This window comes from Pholcus phalangioides, unplaced genomic scaffold (genome assembly GCF_987345545.1).
Source record: "Pholcus phalangioides strain wild (caught in Gottingen) unplaced genomic scaffold, Ppha-v1.0 ptg000009l_1, whole genome shotgun sequence".
NCBI classification, from domain to species: Eukaryota; Metazoa; Arthropoda; class Arachnida; order Araneae; family Pholcidae; genus Pholcus; species Pholcus phalangioides.
In genome coordinates this window covers 54,609,309-54,624,457 of record NW_028301602.1, presented here as the reverse complement: position 1 = coordinate 54,624,457, position 15,149 = coordinate 54,609,309, and the positions used below count along the sequence as shown (strand labels likewise).

Sequence of the window (15,149 nt, the reverse complement as noted above, 5' to 3'; positions counted from 1 at the left end):
ACGTACCTGAGAGAGAGAGAGAGAGATCACCCCTTACCTCAAAAACATTCCGTCCATTATGGACAAATTTCAAGATTCAATCAGTGAAAAACAACACTGGAGTAAGGGATTTGCAGATCAAAATCAAAGGAAGGACCTGTTTACAATATTAGTGATCGAGTATAGGTCAACCAACACCTGTTAAGCAATGTTGAAAAGTGCAAAACGGAGAAGTTTATGCCTCGAAGAGACGGGTCATATATCGTCATATCCCAGAGATCGGCATGCACATTTCAGATGGTGAATCCACCTCAACCTCAAGTACCGCTTGGAGTTTATCATACAACAGAACTTCGACCTTGCAGGAACACAGATGATGCCTATGCATTGGAGAGGACATCCTCCGAAAAAGTCGCTGATTGATCTACCCACAAGTCGTGCTCGTGAAGAATGAATGAAATTTTTTTTTTTTAATAAGTGTGAATTTTTTCTATAATTTTATTCTTTTCTATTATTGCAATGTGTTCGTCAGATATCTGAATATTGTTTATGCAACGTATTATGCACTAAATTGTTCCTCGTTTCAGACCAAGATGGTATCAAAATCAGAGGGGGAGTCTGCGACGGTCAAGACCGACTGCCTCCGTGAATGTAGGTAGCGATGCCTGAGATCCGTTCTCATGGTAAATAGTGTTCAAGAGTCATTCAAATGAAGAGGTAGTTACGATGTTGTCCACTCTTACTGTGTGGTTTTGTAGGCAGGATTTTCCCAATGATGTAAATTTCTATTCCCTTCTTGTAAATAAATTTAATATACTCAACTGTACGAGCCTAGATTTTTTTTTTTTAACAGAGGAATTAGGGAAAAAACAGCCCAAAATGCGGAAAAACCATTTTACCTGCATTTAATGATTTTTTCCAAATTTACCCAGTTTTTCAAATATATCAGTGAATATTGCACTTGGAAACATGGAATTTTTTTTGTCATCAGGAGAGACATGTCACATCATGGATGATTCATTGGGTCCTTCATTTGACAGTTACATGTTGAACTATTCTATGCCTGCTAAGGTTTCGAGGACTAGATTTCACAGCTTCCTTCATCACGGCAAATTTTGGTTGATGCACATCTTTTCCTTTGGTCCTAACAGTGTCTACTGCAAGATATGCAGTAAACTTGAGGCATAGTTAGTTTATTTCAGTGTGGTCTTCAGCATTTTTTCAGATGGCTCATAAATACACTGCCCCCCCAAAAGTTAAGAAATACAATGGTATCCCCGTATAATGATACTCAATATAACAATAAATCCCACTACAACACCTCTTCATACAAGGATATCCTTTAGTTTGGTAGACTTCTTTATAACAATATTTTTGAAGAGATTTTGAAACTTCTACAACAATATCATTTTTTAAGTACTTCACTTAAAATCATCTTCAATTCAATTTGAACTTGGTCACTTGTTTTTGTTCTTCAGAGGGCATTTTCAGAAGGCATTATTTTGCACCAAATAATTACAGTAAGTGCTGATAAAGTTGTTGGTACACTACCTTGTGTGTAAGGCACTGTACACTATGACAAATTAATTTATAGGATCAATGCATTTACATGAATTTTATTAATAGACTAATCAAACACAATTTTTCAGAATAAATACATGACAGTTTGTTTTCTGTTGATACAATAACAACCATTTAAAAAAGGATGTCAACAAAAGCATAAATTTGGTAGCAACATTTGATAATAATGTTGCCTCTCAATATAAAGATAATTTTTCAACAATAATATTTTTTCTTGGTCTGCAGAGTATCATTATGTTGAGGTTTCACTATAAACAGATAATTTGATACAAAATGGCACACAAATGTCGGTTGAACATTCAGGGTGGGCGGAAAGTCCTAGCCACATTTTAAAAATTTAAAGCCAATCAACTAATGGACATAAAAATACTTTTCATGGCCTAGAGTGTTCTTTGATAAATTTAAAAAGTTCAAATTTAAAACAGTGCATCATTGATGTTTATGATAATTTGCATTACAATAAAACTATCACATTTCGATATGAGCACCCTTTTTAGCTCGGATTGCATCTAAATGGAAGAAGAGGATGTTAGTAATTTTGATAACTATTAAAATAACTAACAATGAAACATTAATTTCAATAACTTCGCTTAAAGTTTTCATTTCAAAAAGTAATTGAGTTCACCTTTAATCATCACAACCTTATTATGAAAATTTCACTAAATAAGCTATACATTGTTAACTGAAACATAAAAGACAAAAAAAAAAGTCCATTTTGACAAATAGAGCTTTATGCATCTTTAATTTACTCCATGAAGTTTACTGAAAAAAATCTGTTATTACATTAAGAAAAATGATTAGTTTTTTTTGCGAAGGAAAAACCAAGTTGTAAAGCACCTGAGATTTTGCAGCCAATGACTCCAGATTGATTCGGACGTGATTGAGACCCTCTTTCACTTCTTGAAACACTGTATTCGCCTCAAAAGCCAAACCACCAGTTTTGGGTTGATCACCTTGTTTCGCTATGATTGTTCCAGTGCGTGCATGAATATCAGTAACGAAAGACCTTTAACACAGAAGTTTTTAGATCAGTAAATTTCACTGAATGTGATACACATACACAAATACATTTTGAAAAACACCTTTTTTCTTAAAAAAAAAAAAAAGATGATAGAAATCTTTACTGAGCAGTTTATTATGGTTTTTGAATCAAATCAAATACTTTATGGTAACTTCTACTATTATAAAACTCCAGAATTTTTCCCTTTCATGATCAAAGTTTTTCTCTTATTTGCATATTCAGGGGTGGGAAGTGACTAAGTCCACTTTGGAGCAGCAAGATTCAGGATTTGGAGCAGCAAAATTCAGGATTCGGAGCAGTTTTGGAGCAGCAAATTCAGGATTTGGAGCAGCAAAATATGGGATTCGGAGCAGTTTTGGAGCAGCAAATTCAGGATTTGGAGCAGCAAAATATGGGATTCGGAGCAGATATTTATAAATTAGAACAGTGAAATTAACAAGAATATTTTCGTTAACCCTCAACCCTTTTCAAAATAAAACTGCACTGTCTTTTGATATCAAACATTTTTTCGTCAGCTTGATTTTTGTTTTTGGTGTTTTAGGCTTTTGAAACCTTGTTTGAAAGAGCGGCTGTCATAAAATTTTTTGCACCTGTCTATTTAAGATGATTTTTGCTTACTGAGGACACTATTTGCTGCCTTGAACAGCAGCACTTCAAATGAGCTAAAACATTTTTATAAGTTTTCAATTTTTTTATACTTGGAAAGATTTTGTTGCAAAATGGAATTGAATTTCGGAAGAATCAACACGATGTTTGGCGATTCAGCACTCATTATCTGGCGAGATTGGCTATCCGACACTCGTTGTTTGGCGAAATTGGCGACCTGACACTCGTTATTTGGCGATATTGACGATTTAACGCTCGTTATTCGCCAAAGTTTCTAAACTAACATTCGTAATTCGGCGGACATGCGCTTTTTACTCCCGGAATGAAATTTTTTTTCACGAAACATCGGGATTTAACACAATGACGATCGACTACAGTAATTTCTGCTGCTTCCAGTGGCGATTTTTTTTTTTTAAACGGAAACACTCGCATTTGCACTTTGACGCTGAAAGACATTGCAAATTATCTTCAGTTCGACGATCACGGACAATATCGGGGTTTCACGTAGGAAAGCCCGATGAGGGGCCGATAATTTAAGGCAATAGTTTAGGCATAGTGGAATAAAACAATCTCTTCTCGGAAAGAATCGTTTCGTAGCAAGCAGGAGCAAAAAAATTTTTTCGTCCTTTCCGAAATTCCGGGCATACTGAAGCAAAATTCGCTATTTGGCGCAGAAAAATAAGAAAATACGCTATTGGAGCAGGATGGCGCAAGATATTAGTTTTGGCGCAGTGCGGCGCAATTGGCGCAGAGTTCCCACCCCTGCATATTGTTTGTCAGGGTGCATTTGCCCTAAAGCAATTCTGAATGAAATCTTGATTTTCAGTATTGCTTGATACTGCTAATAATCTCAGAAGTACAAGGTGCAACTCGTATTTTTGGGAGAATAGCAGAGCCCCCACCAAGTCAAGTAACAAACACAGCTGTAACACCTTTTCTGGAAAAGTACACTAGGAATTTTTTTTCCCTCAGGGAATACATTTGCCATGCATGACAAAACAGTGAGACACCCATGATTCATGCTTTGAGAAAATTCATAGATGACTAAGTGGTTGAGGGGATATTTATGAAATTTTTTAAACAGATTCATTCATAAATTGGCATCTACCTTTCAAAGTGGCAAGTTTGTATGCATTTTGGCTGAAGTTGGTTTTCTGCGGTTTTTGAAAAAAACATAATGTTAACATAGATGTAAGATAACATAGATAAACATAATGTAACATACGCTCTTGCGAAAGCAAGAGCATGCTTCTATGAAGAAATAATATGTAAAGAAAGATATCGTATCAAATTCCTTGTCTTATGGGGAAGGCGACCCCAGACTTTCGTTCGTATCGATGGTTTCATGATCTCATCAACAATAGCCATGTTGCCATCGTGGAGTATGATCAACTTCCTTAACCTGCCTCAACTGTTGTTACCCAAAATATAATGTTCAAAATAGTCTTTGCCACGTGCCAATATGCAGAACAGAATGACTGATGTCATCACTTTCTTCATGCGCCAGAGATCACCCGTGCATCAATTGGGCCAAGATAAAACCTGTTTACATCCACTATAAACAGTCCTGAAAGAAGCTGTACGATTGCATTCTTCATCACATACTCTCACCACATTGAGCTTCGTCCGTTCAATGAGTAGAAGCCCATCTGCTGACCTACTATCTATTTGTCGTTATTATTGTTTGTTACTAATCATGTGAATATAATTTCTTTGTGCAGAGGCACAAATTAGCTACTCCGGCTGGTCCGGGTAGTGGTTTTAGTAAATATGTTTCCTTGATCGATTCATCAATAATCTTGTGTATTCTAGTCAAGATGAAATAGTTCCAGCTGATTACCAGATGGTCTATGAAATGATCTAGTACATCAGTGCTGTAATTATGTTGCGGAAGTCGATCAACTGTAGTTCCCTTCAGGGCTGATATCGTGTACTGATGGTCATCTACAAGTGAGATCACTGGAAATTATCTAGTGTGTTTCATCATACCATTCTACTAGTTTTATGATTTCTCTAAGTGTTCTACATCTTCTAACGTGTTGATGAATTAATCATTCCTTAATTGACTGAGATCACTCTTTTATCACAAGATCATAATTAACACACTCTAATAGGAAATCTGTATTAATTTAACTTGTTTATTAAATTCTCAATGCAAATTGATATTGTAACTTAGAGTAAAATAAATGTTTTGATTTGAAACTTGCCATTGATTTTCGTTGGTATTGCCTGTAAACTTATTAAGGAGATCTGAGAATCATGGGACTGTAGCTTGATAACGCTAAAAATTATGGGCTCAACCGAATCTTAAGTGTTGTTTACAGACAATATTTAGAGGGTGTTAAGTTGACTCATTTATATATATTTTTGAAAAATTTTAAAACATGGATGAAAATTTGGAAAGTACTCCAAACTCAGTCATAATGTATTGATTCAAACAGACCCAGCATGTGTGAGTGATAATGTCTCTTTCACAAATCCTTTTTGTGAGGCACAACCGGTTTTTCCCAAAGTGGTCTACTCAAATCCCAACAATATGCTGTATCAACGTTTTGGAGTGGGAACTTAAGTCTTCTCGGGACAAAATGAAGATATAGCTTCCAATTTATATAAAATCTAAAAATAAAACTCACTTCAAGTCTCTAGATGCTTGAACGAGCTCCCTCTGGCCACCTAACAATGCTTCTACTTCATGTCTCCTGATGCTCTCATAGTTTTGAGGAGGTGGTGGGACACCTTGACTCGGATGGCCACCAGGGTGAGGGACAGGAACGGCTGCAATTCATATGGAAAAAACTTTATTTTAGGAAATTTCCCTGACAACTATGACATTATCAAACTGTCAATAGAAATTTATAAACAAGTCAACCACAAAATAAATAATAATACACATTGAAAATATTGTATGAACTTTAATAGTTTTAAAAAAACAAAACCTTCGTGCCTTAGAGGATGGTAGTAAATTGTGTATGTAGCAATGAGCCAGGGCTCTCTCTCTGTGTAGGGTTATAATTCGAGGACTTTTTTCCCTGATCTTTACTAGTCTGACAAAATCTAATTTTCAGCAAAGAAAACCATCACTATGGTGGTTGAGTGGTCATAGTGACAGACTCGCATCGCGAGGTCCCAGGTTCGAACCCCACCGTCACCACAGTGGTGGTGGGCTGAAGTTGGTTTCCTTTGGTTCCCAACTTTAAGGCGTGAACCTTGTTGCCACCTCGTTGGGCATTTTGCCTGTTGTGGCATTGTATTTGTATTTGAATGCAAGCTGATCTCCCCTTAGTCTCGCCACAGAGAGCAATAGACCTACAAACAGTACAAATGTAATTCAATAATAACACATCACTCACTTCACTTCTGAAATATAGAAGATGATATCACTGAAAAACCAAACAACACTACATATGCACTCAGACAGTTATACTTCCAGCAAAACTCACTAGGCAGTTAATCACCCATAGATGGTGATAGACCTGGGTTGTGCACGGGTTGAAAGAAAGAAAGAAAGAAAGAAAGAAAATCGTTGGACATCAGCAGGAAAAACATCAACGTGAGTGATTGGGTAAAAAAAACTCACTTTTAGAAGCAAAAGCATATAATAGTATTCCTGAAGTAAAATCATACTAAAAACAATAAAATATAATTCTCCACATGTACATAACTTGGTAAATGAAGCCTTGTCAATATACTCCAATATTATTCATAAAATAGAGGAGAAATGGTGATAGGGCATTATAATTATATATACCACTCCACTTAATCTATGAATATTTCTTACATTGTAATGAATTCAAACTTTGGCAATTTGATTATTTCTTAGCTTCACATAATGTGTTATTTTTTCGTTTTAAAATCGTACTAAAAAATTTCTTTAAAGAAAAAATGCCATACACCCTCGCTTCTGCGTACGCGCTTTTCCCGTATATACGTGACAACCAGCAACTCTCAGCTGCCCCCGCCCAATGTCTTCATGTCGGCCGTTAATAGCTGAAATTATTGTGTACGATATTATCGGTACGCTGAGTTTGTATTGTGGACGGCAGTGCCTCGCATTGTAACATAGCCTTGTTGACGCTCGCCTGACCTTTGCTCCTGATGTAATGGTAGTGCATGTGTTATGTTTTATTATTGAGTTTGTGTTGTGTCTATCATATACTGTATGTTTATAATTATTTCCTGTTGACTAAAACTTGTTACTTACGGACATTTTCGGTGCCGACGTGTTATGAACTGTTTTAGGAAGAAAGGGAAACTAGTTTCTGAACTTGCCGCTTGGAACGCCGATGTCGATAGGGGCGCATGTGCGTTACTCCTCATTTGCATGCTTAGTGATTTGGGAGCTATATATAATCACGTCCGTGCTTCAAATCGGCCTTCAGTCTCATATAGCACTAGAATCACTAATCATCTGAACAACTCGGCTGGTCCGATGTTCCCGTCAGTTGCTCTCCAAGAATGCCGTTCAGGAATGTCTGCTGGTGTCCGTTCTCGATCTTAATGCCTTCGTAGATCTTGCCGACTGCGATCTGGCATTGGCTGGCATGGTCAATAGCAGTGATCTGATAGTTTCCTCGTATGACGCTGCAATCTGATGCTACCCTTTCGTCACGACGTCCACCATCGGACTCCACCGCTTGAACGCCGAAATCCACGTGTAGCATGCCGATGTCTGCGATCTAACGACGCCTCTTCGTCAACGCCCTGGGTTCGTCGAGATATCCGTTAACTGGACTCCATCACTTGATCGCTGAATACCTTGTGTGGTTCTACCGGTGTTTGGGATATAATATCGCCTCATCTACGCCCTGGGTTCGTCACGATATCCGTCATCTGACTTCTACTGCTTGATTGGTGAAGACCAAGTGTGGTTCTGTCGACGTTCGTGATCCGATTCTGCCGCCTCGTCGACGCCTTGGGTTCGTCGCCGAACTCTTTGTGATTCTACTGACATCTGTGGTCGAGCATAGTTCCTTGAAGACCATAGCTGAGTGTCACTTCTGCCCTAGTCGTTTCACTATAAGTATACTTTGCGATTTTCCTACTAGTGAAGGGTTTGCCCTTGAATTGATATCTCAAATAATGTTTTAATTTGTAATAATAGAAATAAATAGTTGTTCGAAACTGTTTTGTTCATTGGCAGATAAAGACATACATTGCAGATAAATTGGGGGCTCGACCGGGATCAAATCCAAAAAAGAATTTCGATCTTAAATTTTTTATTGTCTGCTTGTATGATGTCATTTGATAACAGTTCATTTGTGACTGCCAGAACAATGAACAGTTCCGATGTAACTATAGATGAGAATATATCTGAATCCGATAGTACGGTACCCTTGCTCGGGCCTACAGCTAGTACTTTTAATGTTAATCGCCCTTCGTTAGGACTTTGTGTTCCTTCGGGAACTAGAATGACCCATTTTGATCCTACTAATATTATGTTTTCTGGTTCAGTTTCTGAAAATGTTCGTGATTTTCTAAATCGTTGTGAAGAATTGTTTCGAGTTGGTCATATTCAAACGGATCAGACCATAATAGTGACAGAAACCCTACAAGGGAGAGCAAAGTCATGGTGGTTGAGAGTAGGACGATTTGAGTTGGAAAGACAAGGGTTAACCGATAGTTGGTCTGCTTTAAAGGATTTAATGTTGTATACATTTGATGAATTTAGATCAAAAGTTGATTGGGCTAGGGAGTTGTTTTCGAGAACTTTTGTTTCTGGAAATCTTGAAGATTTTGTACTAAAAACAGTTGAATTATATCATGTTTATGACCAAAATGTGTCTGATTGTGCTATTATTGAATTAATTAAACGGCAGGTTCCGTTAATAACACATGATTTTTTGGAGGTCAGGTGACCGACAACTGTTCAGGAAATGTATTTGTGATTGCAGGAATTTATGTTCAGTCGGTTTCAAAGGTCGACTACTCGTATACCTTCTGGACAAGTGGTTGAATCTCCGTTATCTCAGCGACGTTGTTACCAGTGTAATGAAGTGGGACATGTTAAACGTTTTTGTCCTGGAAAGCAAGTACCGGCTGTTTTCTCGGGAAATGAGAGGGTGGACGTGATAGATGTGGGTACACGTCCAAAGGTAATAAATCCCCACAATTAAGTTTTCTTCAACCCACTGTGAAACTAAATGGACTTAGTGTCACAGGTATCATCGACACTGGTGCGGATATTTCTATCATTAATGGAGAAGTCGCTGATTTGTTGATTCAGGGCGGGGCTGTTTTAAAACCGTGGATAGGAAACAATTTCTTTTCGGCTTTGGGGGCTACTGGAAGGCCTGTGGGAACCTTATTGTTAAAAATTGAAATCAAACATGCTGAGTCTGAACATGATATAGCCTTAGTTCATTCCTTACCTGTTAGTTTTTTTAATTGGAACTGATTTGTTAAAGCAATGTGAATTTATAGTTAATTTTAAACATTGTCAATTAGAAGGTGGATTGAAAGTTTATAAAGGCAGTATTCAGTGGGAAAAAATGTCTGACTTGGTTAATAAGGCTGAGGCCTCCAAGCAGGAAAAGAGGTTGTTTCAAGATGTTCTTGTAGAATTTCCCGATTTATTTAGGGATGACCAGGTCGAACGAATGTAAGTGAGCATAAAATTTTAACCAGAGGGCCCCCTCGTTTCAAAGCTCCTTTCAAACTTCCTTTATGGAAATAAGACATTGTCGAATCGGAGGTGAAAGAAATGTTGAAAAATGATATTATCGAACCTGCGAGTACCGAATGGTGCAGTCCTGTTTTCTTGGTTAAGAAAAATACCGGAGATTGGAGATTTGTAATTGATTTTGCCCATATTAATAAAGTCACCGAACTTGATAGGTATCCATTTCCGAAAATTGATGAGATAATTCCAAGGATTGGAAGTTCAAAATACTTGACAACCCTAGATTTAGCTTCCGGATATTGGCAGGTTAGTTTCGCTTTGGAAGATCGTGATAAAACTGCCTTTGTAACTCGTACCGGAATGTATCGCTTTAAGGTGATGCCATTTGGCTTGAACAATGCTCCAGCAACCTTTCAGAGAATGATGGCTAAAATTTTAGGGAATCTTGTGGGTCGTTTTTGTGATTTTTACTTGGATGACATTGTCATTTATAGTGATGATTTTCAGAGTCATGTCCAACATTTACGAGAAGTATTGGAATGTCTTAACCGAGCTGGTCTCACACTGAAACCAGAAAAATGTACTTTAATGAAGAAAAAATTAAAATATTTAGGATTGTGTTTGACTGAAAATGGGTGGAGTGCTTGTGACAATAAAGTTGTTGCCGTACAGAGTTTTCCCAAACCATTGAATGTTAAACATCTTCAACAGTTTTTAGGTCTAGTTGGATGGTATAGACAGTTTATTGACAAGTTCACAGAGAGGGCTCTGCCATTATACGAGTTGTTAAGTGGGATTCTAATCACCAGTTGGCATTTGATCAGTTGAAAAAGGCTTTAGTTGCGGGTCCTGTTCTTACAACCAGAAATTGGTTATATCCACTTAAAATTTATACTGATGCTAGTGGAGGTGGGTTGGGAGCTATTCTACATCAAGTTGAACCTGGCGGTGAACGTCCGTTAGCTTATGCCAGTCGAACGTTGAATGTGGCAGAGACTAATTATACTGCTTATCCTCAAGAGTGAGCTCTCGGAGTAGAACTCATAAACGGGAAGTTTCCGACAGTGAAAACTGATGACAAATGCGTGTTTTTAACTGGTTGTAAGAATCATCTGTAACAGGAGCTCTGATCAAATCGCTAACATATGACAACACTTCGACATCGAGAGCTGTCACAACACAGTGAAATTCAGTTTTAGGATCAGTAATTTTGGCTATTTTAAAGTTTGATTCAATCTGAAGGAACCAAAGATCGACATCAGATTTCCAAATCGAAGGCGTGCGAAAAGAAACACGCGAAAGTTCTAATTCAGAAAACATACCTGTTTCTTCGGTAGCGTTCGGCATATCTAAAAAAAATTCAGCACAAACCAGGAAGAGAATTGGGGAGATGCCCCCCTCAATCAGTCAGCAAATGCACCACACACAGAGGGGGAAAAAAAAGGAGGCAGCAATATATATATTCAAATTAAGAAGCGAGAAAGAGAAGTTGTTTCTGCCTGCTCGTTCGTGGCTGTCAAACATCTGCTTTATGCAGGTCACCAGTACTGTGGTGATGCTAATGTTGGTGGATGTCTCGTTCTTTTGGAAACATACTGAGTCATGACTCCTTTTCTTTTTTAAGTTATTTAATAGGAAAAATAGAAGAGAGATTTTTACAACATGTTCGGTCGACAGTTGGAGCCAGACTGAACTCCAATACAAGAAGACACTAGATAATGCCTAGCTAGTGAGTGGCATAAAAAACATAATAAAAATATCAAAATTGCACAAGACAAGCAGCGCCACAAGACTAAGATCCATCGTCAGATGCTGTCACGGTTTCAGCAGGTCCAACCTGCTTCTCATGGCTCGGTTGAACATCGCTGTACCAGGAGCTTGACCAGTTGGGGAGAAAGGTGTCCTTCGATAGTGAAACAGGAATCTATCAATTTTTTTCTGTTTAATTTTCCTCACCACATGCTTCATAGTGCGCACCACACTTTCAGCCAACCCATTTGACTGCGGGTGATACGGCACAGCTCAGACATGGATGACCCCGTTCCTGCAAAGGAAATCTGAGAACTTGTGACTAGTGAACAATGTTGCGTTATCACCAACAATTGTCTTGGGCAGTCCAAATCCTGCAAAGATGGATCGTAATGCAGCGACTGTGGCAGATGATGTCAAAGACACCGGAATAGCTTCCAACCATTTAGTGGCAGCATCCACTACAATTAGCAAATGATGTGGTTATCAAATGGGCCTGCATGGTCAATACAAATTCTGCTCCAAGGCTCTGTTGCAGAAGGCCATGATGCCAAGTTGGATGGAGCAACAGAAGCTTCGACTTGACAATCGATGCACAAACATATTAAGTCTTCAAGGTCCTTTTGGACCACCAAACTGGCTGTCTAGCCAAGCCTTTGAGAGCACCCATGCCTTGTTGACCCCCCATGAAGCTCTGACAGCACATACTTCCTATACTTTGGAGGAATATTCATTCTATTTGCACGTAGAATAATACTGTTTTCCACTGATAAGTCAGCTCAACAAAGCCTTGGCTAGACAGTCAGTTTGGTGGCTGAATATAAGGACCTTGAAGACTTAGTACGTTTGGGCACTAATAGTCAAGTTGAAACTTCTGTTAATTTTAAATCATCACAAACCTAAATGAATGCTTTTTGATAATGTTTTGAACACAATAGGTGTACAACATGATGAAAAACTTACTTTTTTGCATATTACAATGTTTTATTTTTAAACATTAATTTATTACAATATAATTAAAACAAAATGTTAATTATAATTTGCAATTTTGAATTCTTCAACATAAGAGCCTAGAACATATAAAATATAGTTTTATGGTTTATTTATCTAAGCTACTCATTACCTGTGTTCAATTTGCTAAGTGGAATAGAGCTGCTTATTCAAAATATGTATGATAGGGCATCAGGGTTAGGTTTTTGACCCCAGAAACTAACTCTGTATTAAAACTATCAAAATCTTACTGTCAATGATGTCAAATAGTTTTTGTTAACTTGATAGACATGTTAAATAACAAAACACTTACTTTTATTTAGATTAAAGGGTTTTATATTCAGAATGATAATTACTGAGGAAAAATATCTATTTTGGTATTTTAAATTTTCTGATCTGCCCAAAATTTTATTCCATATAAAAATTCTCACGCAGCATCTGTTAATACACTAATTGAACTCATTTATTTTCACCTAAAAATTTCTTAAATCAGGGTGTATAAATTCACAGAGTTTTAAAGAGTATTTTCAACCAAAGCAGAGCCGACAAAACTTGATACCCAAAGCATTTGTTTTGCACGTTTGAATACAGCTTCAATTGGAAAACCATTGCACTAGAAATGCTAGTAAATGTACCATATCATAGTGCAAAAGTAAGAATAACTAAGTTTGACATACAAGTTAGCATTGCCAAATTAAATGACATTTTAGTCCTACAATTTAGCATTTTGATCGCTACATATATTTCAATGTTATGCACAATAAGAGTATCATGTTAAGTATCAGTGGTTATCTAGATAATTTAATAATAACCAAAATCAACATTACATACATGATGTAATAAACTTTTTTAAACACTTATCTGTTGTAAAAAGAGGACAGCAGACGGTTTATATCAATACAAACATATATAAGCAGTTGAAGAAATTTTGGAAGGTCAAGAATCATCTTGAATCAAAGAATGTCAAATTGTTCCACAGTTTCCCCTTCAATGTTCATGTTATGCTTTATTCAAATTTTATATAAAAAAACACACATAGCCTATTGTCCAAAATAATTCTGTCGAGAGTAGAAAATTCTTTTAGAATCATATTTTAAATATTTATTCTTTGTATAACACAGTCACTTTAAACATTACGTGCAATTAACATGTGCATTTCCAATTTCCAATGGGAATTTGTATATCGAAAAGCAATATTTGAGGTTTTTGACGAGACAGTTTAAACCGTCAAAAACTGCCATGTGTCAAAAACTTGCCAACCCCGTGGAGAACAAAGGAAATTTTCTACAGCTGATTGAACTTCTATCAAAATATGACCCTGTACTAAGAGAGCACTTAATCAAGCTATAACAGTTAACTCAGTCACCGTCGGGTAAGATATTAACAAGCTATTTGTCTCTCACCGCACAAAATAAGTTGATCTCACTTCTGGGTGAAATTGTTAGGTAAAAGATTTTGACTGATATTAAAAATGCAAAGTATTTTAGTATCATCTTTGACAGTATGCCTGACATCTCGCACATAGATCAAATGAGTGAAGTCATTCATTACGTTCACATAGAGAACAAAAAAATTGAAATAAAGGAATCATTTCTAGGTTTTTATCAGCTAACTGCAGGGTTGTTTGGTTTAAATCAGGTTGGTTCAAACCATGGTTTTAACCAAATGGGGGATCTTTTCAAAAAATCACATAAAAGTGACCTAAATATAATTTTCCCCCCTTAAAAATATCACATTGATTCATTATTAGCAAAAATGTTTAATTCTTATCATATTTTCTATTCTTGGGGTTATGGGGGTACATTTTGATGGAATATATTTAAATGGTGTAAGATGATGTAAATGGCTTTTTCAAAAAAATCTCATAAAAGTGGCCTGAATATAAATTTTCTTTCATATTGTGACAAGACTCAAAATAACACAGATATTCAAGTATCATTATTAACTCGACTGAAAGACCAGCCATTAACAAGGCATATTTTATGCTTGTCTTTTTATTTTATTGTTTATTTTTTCTGGAATATTCATATATGTTTTTGTGGTCTTGGATTGTGACTGTGTTTGTAATTGCTCTGTAACGAATATCTAATAAAACTACGTGACATATTTTGGTGGAGGCGCCGGGTAATCCAAAATTACGGAAAACTAAATCAGAAGAAGCCGTAGAATGCAAGGGCTGGGTTCTGAGCCCGTATTGCTCGGAGTATTGCCCTGCTTGACTCTTTTAGAAGACGTCGGTGCCCGATGGCCATGTCCAAGAATCCGGAAGGTGAGTCGTTAGCTCCATCTAGTCAACCTGCTCTCAATGCATATGCCCCAGCTTATCCCATGTACCAAGTGCCTCATGACCACTGCATATTCTCCGGTACTGATGGCCAAAACCCTGAAAAGTGGCTGAAAGATTATGAAATGATCTCCAATTACAACCGTTGGGATGACTCGATTCGCTTAGCTAATGTTGTGTTTTACTTGACTGATACTGCTAGGCAATGGTTTGAGAACAACGAAGACCTCATTACAAGCTGAACAATTTTTCAACGGGACTTCAAAGAGACATTTGGACAGCCCGAGGACATCAAGCGACGAGCGGAAGACCTGTTGAGA

The 15,149-nt window shown here is 37.1% G+C and overlaps 1 protein-coding gene across 1 annotated transcript in view; it reads right to left on the bottom strand.

The window, feature by feature from the left end:
* The window catches only part of ergic53 (lectin, mannose binding protein ergic53), a 199,172-nt gene that overhangs the window by 36,530 nt on the left and 147,493 nt on the right, over positions 1-15,149 (bottom strand). Inside the window, exons 12-13 of the mRNA XM_089236553.1 lie at positions 5,821-5,962; positions 2,398-2,566 (exon numbers count right to left, since the gene is read on the bottom strand). Of these exons, the coding sequence (XP_089092679.1) occupies positions 2,398-2,566; positions 5,821-5,962 (311 nt within the window). The remainder of the gene's footprint in view (positions 1-2,397; positions 2,567-5,820; positions 5,963-15,149) is intronic.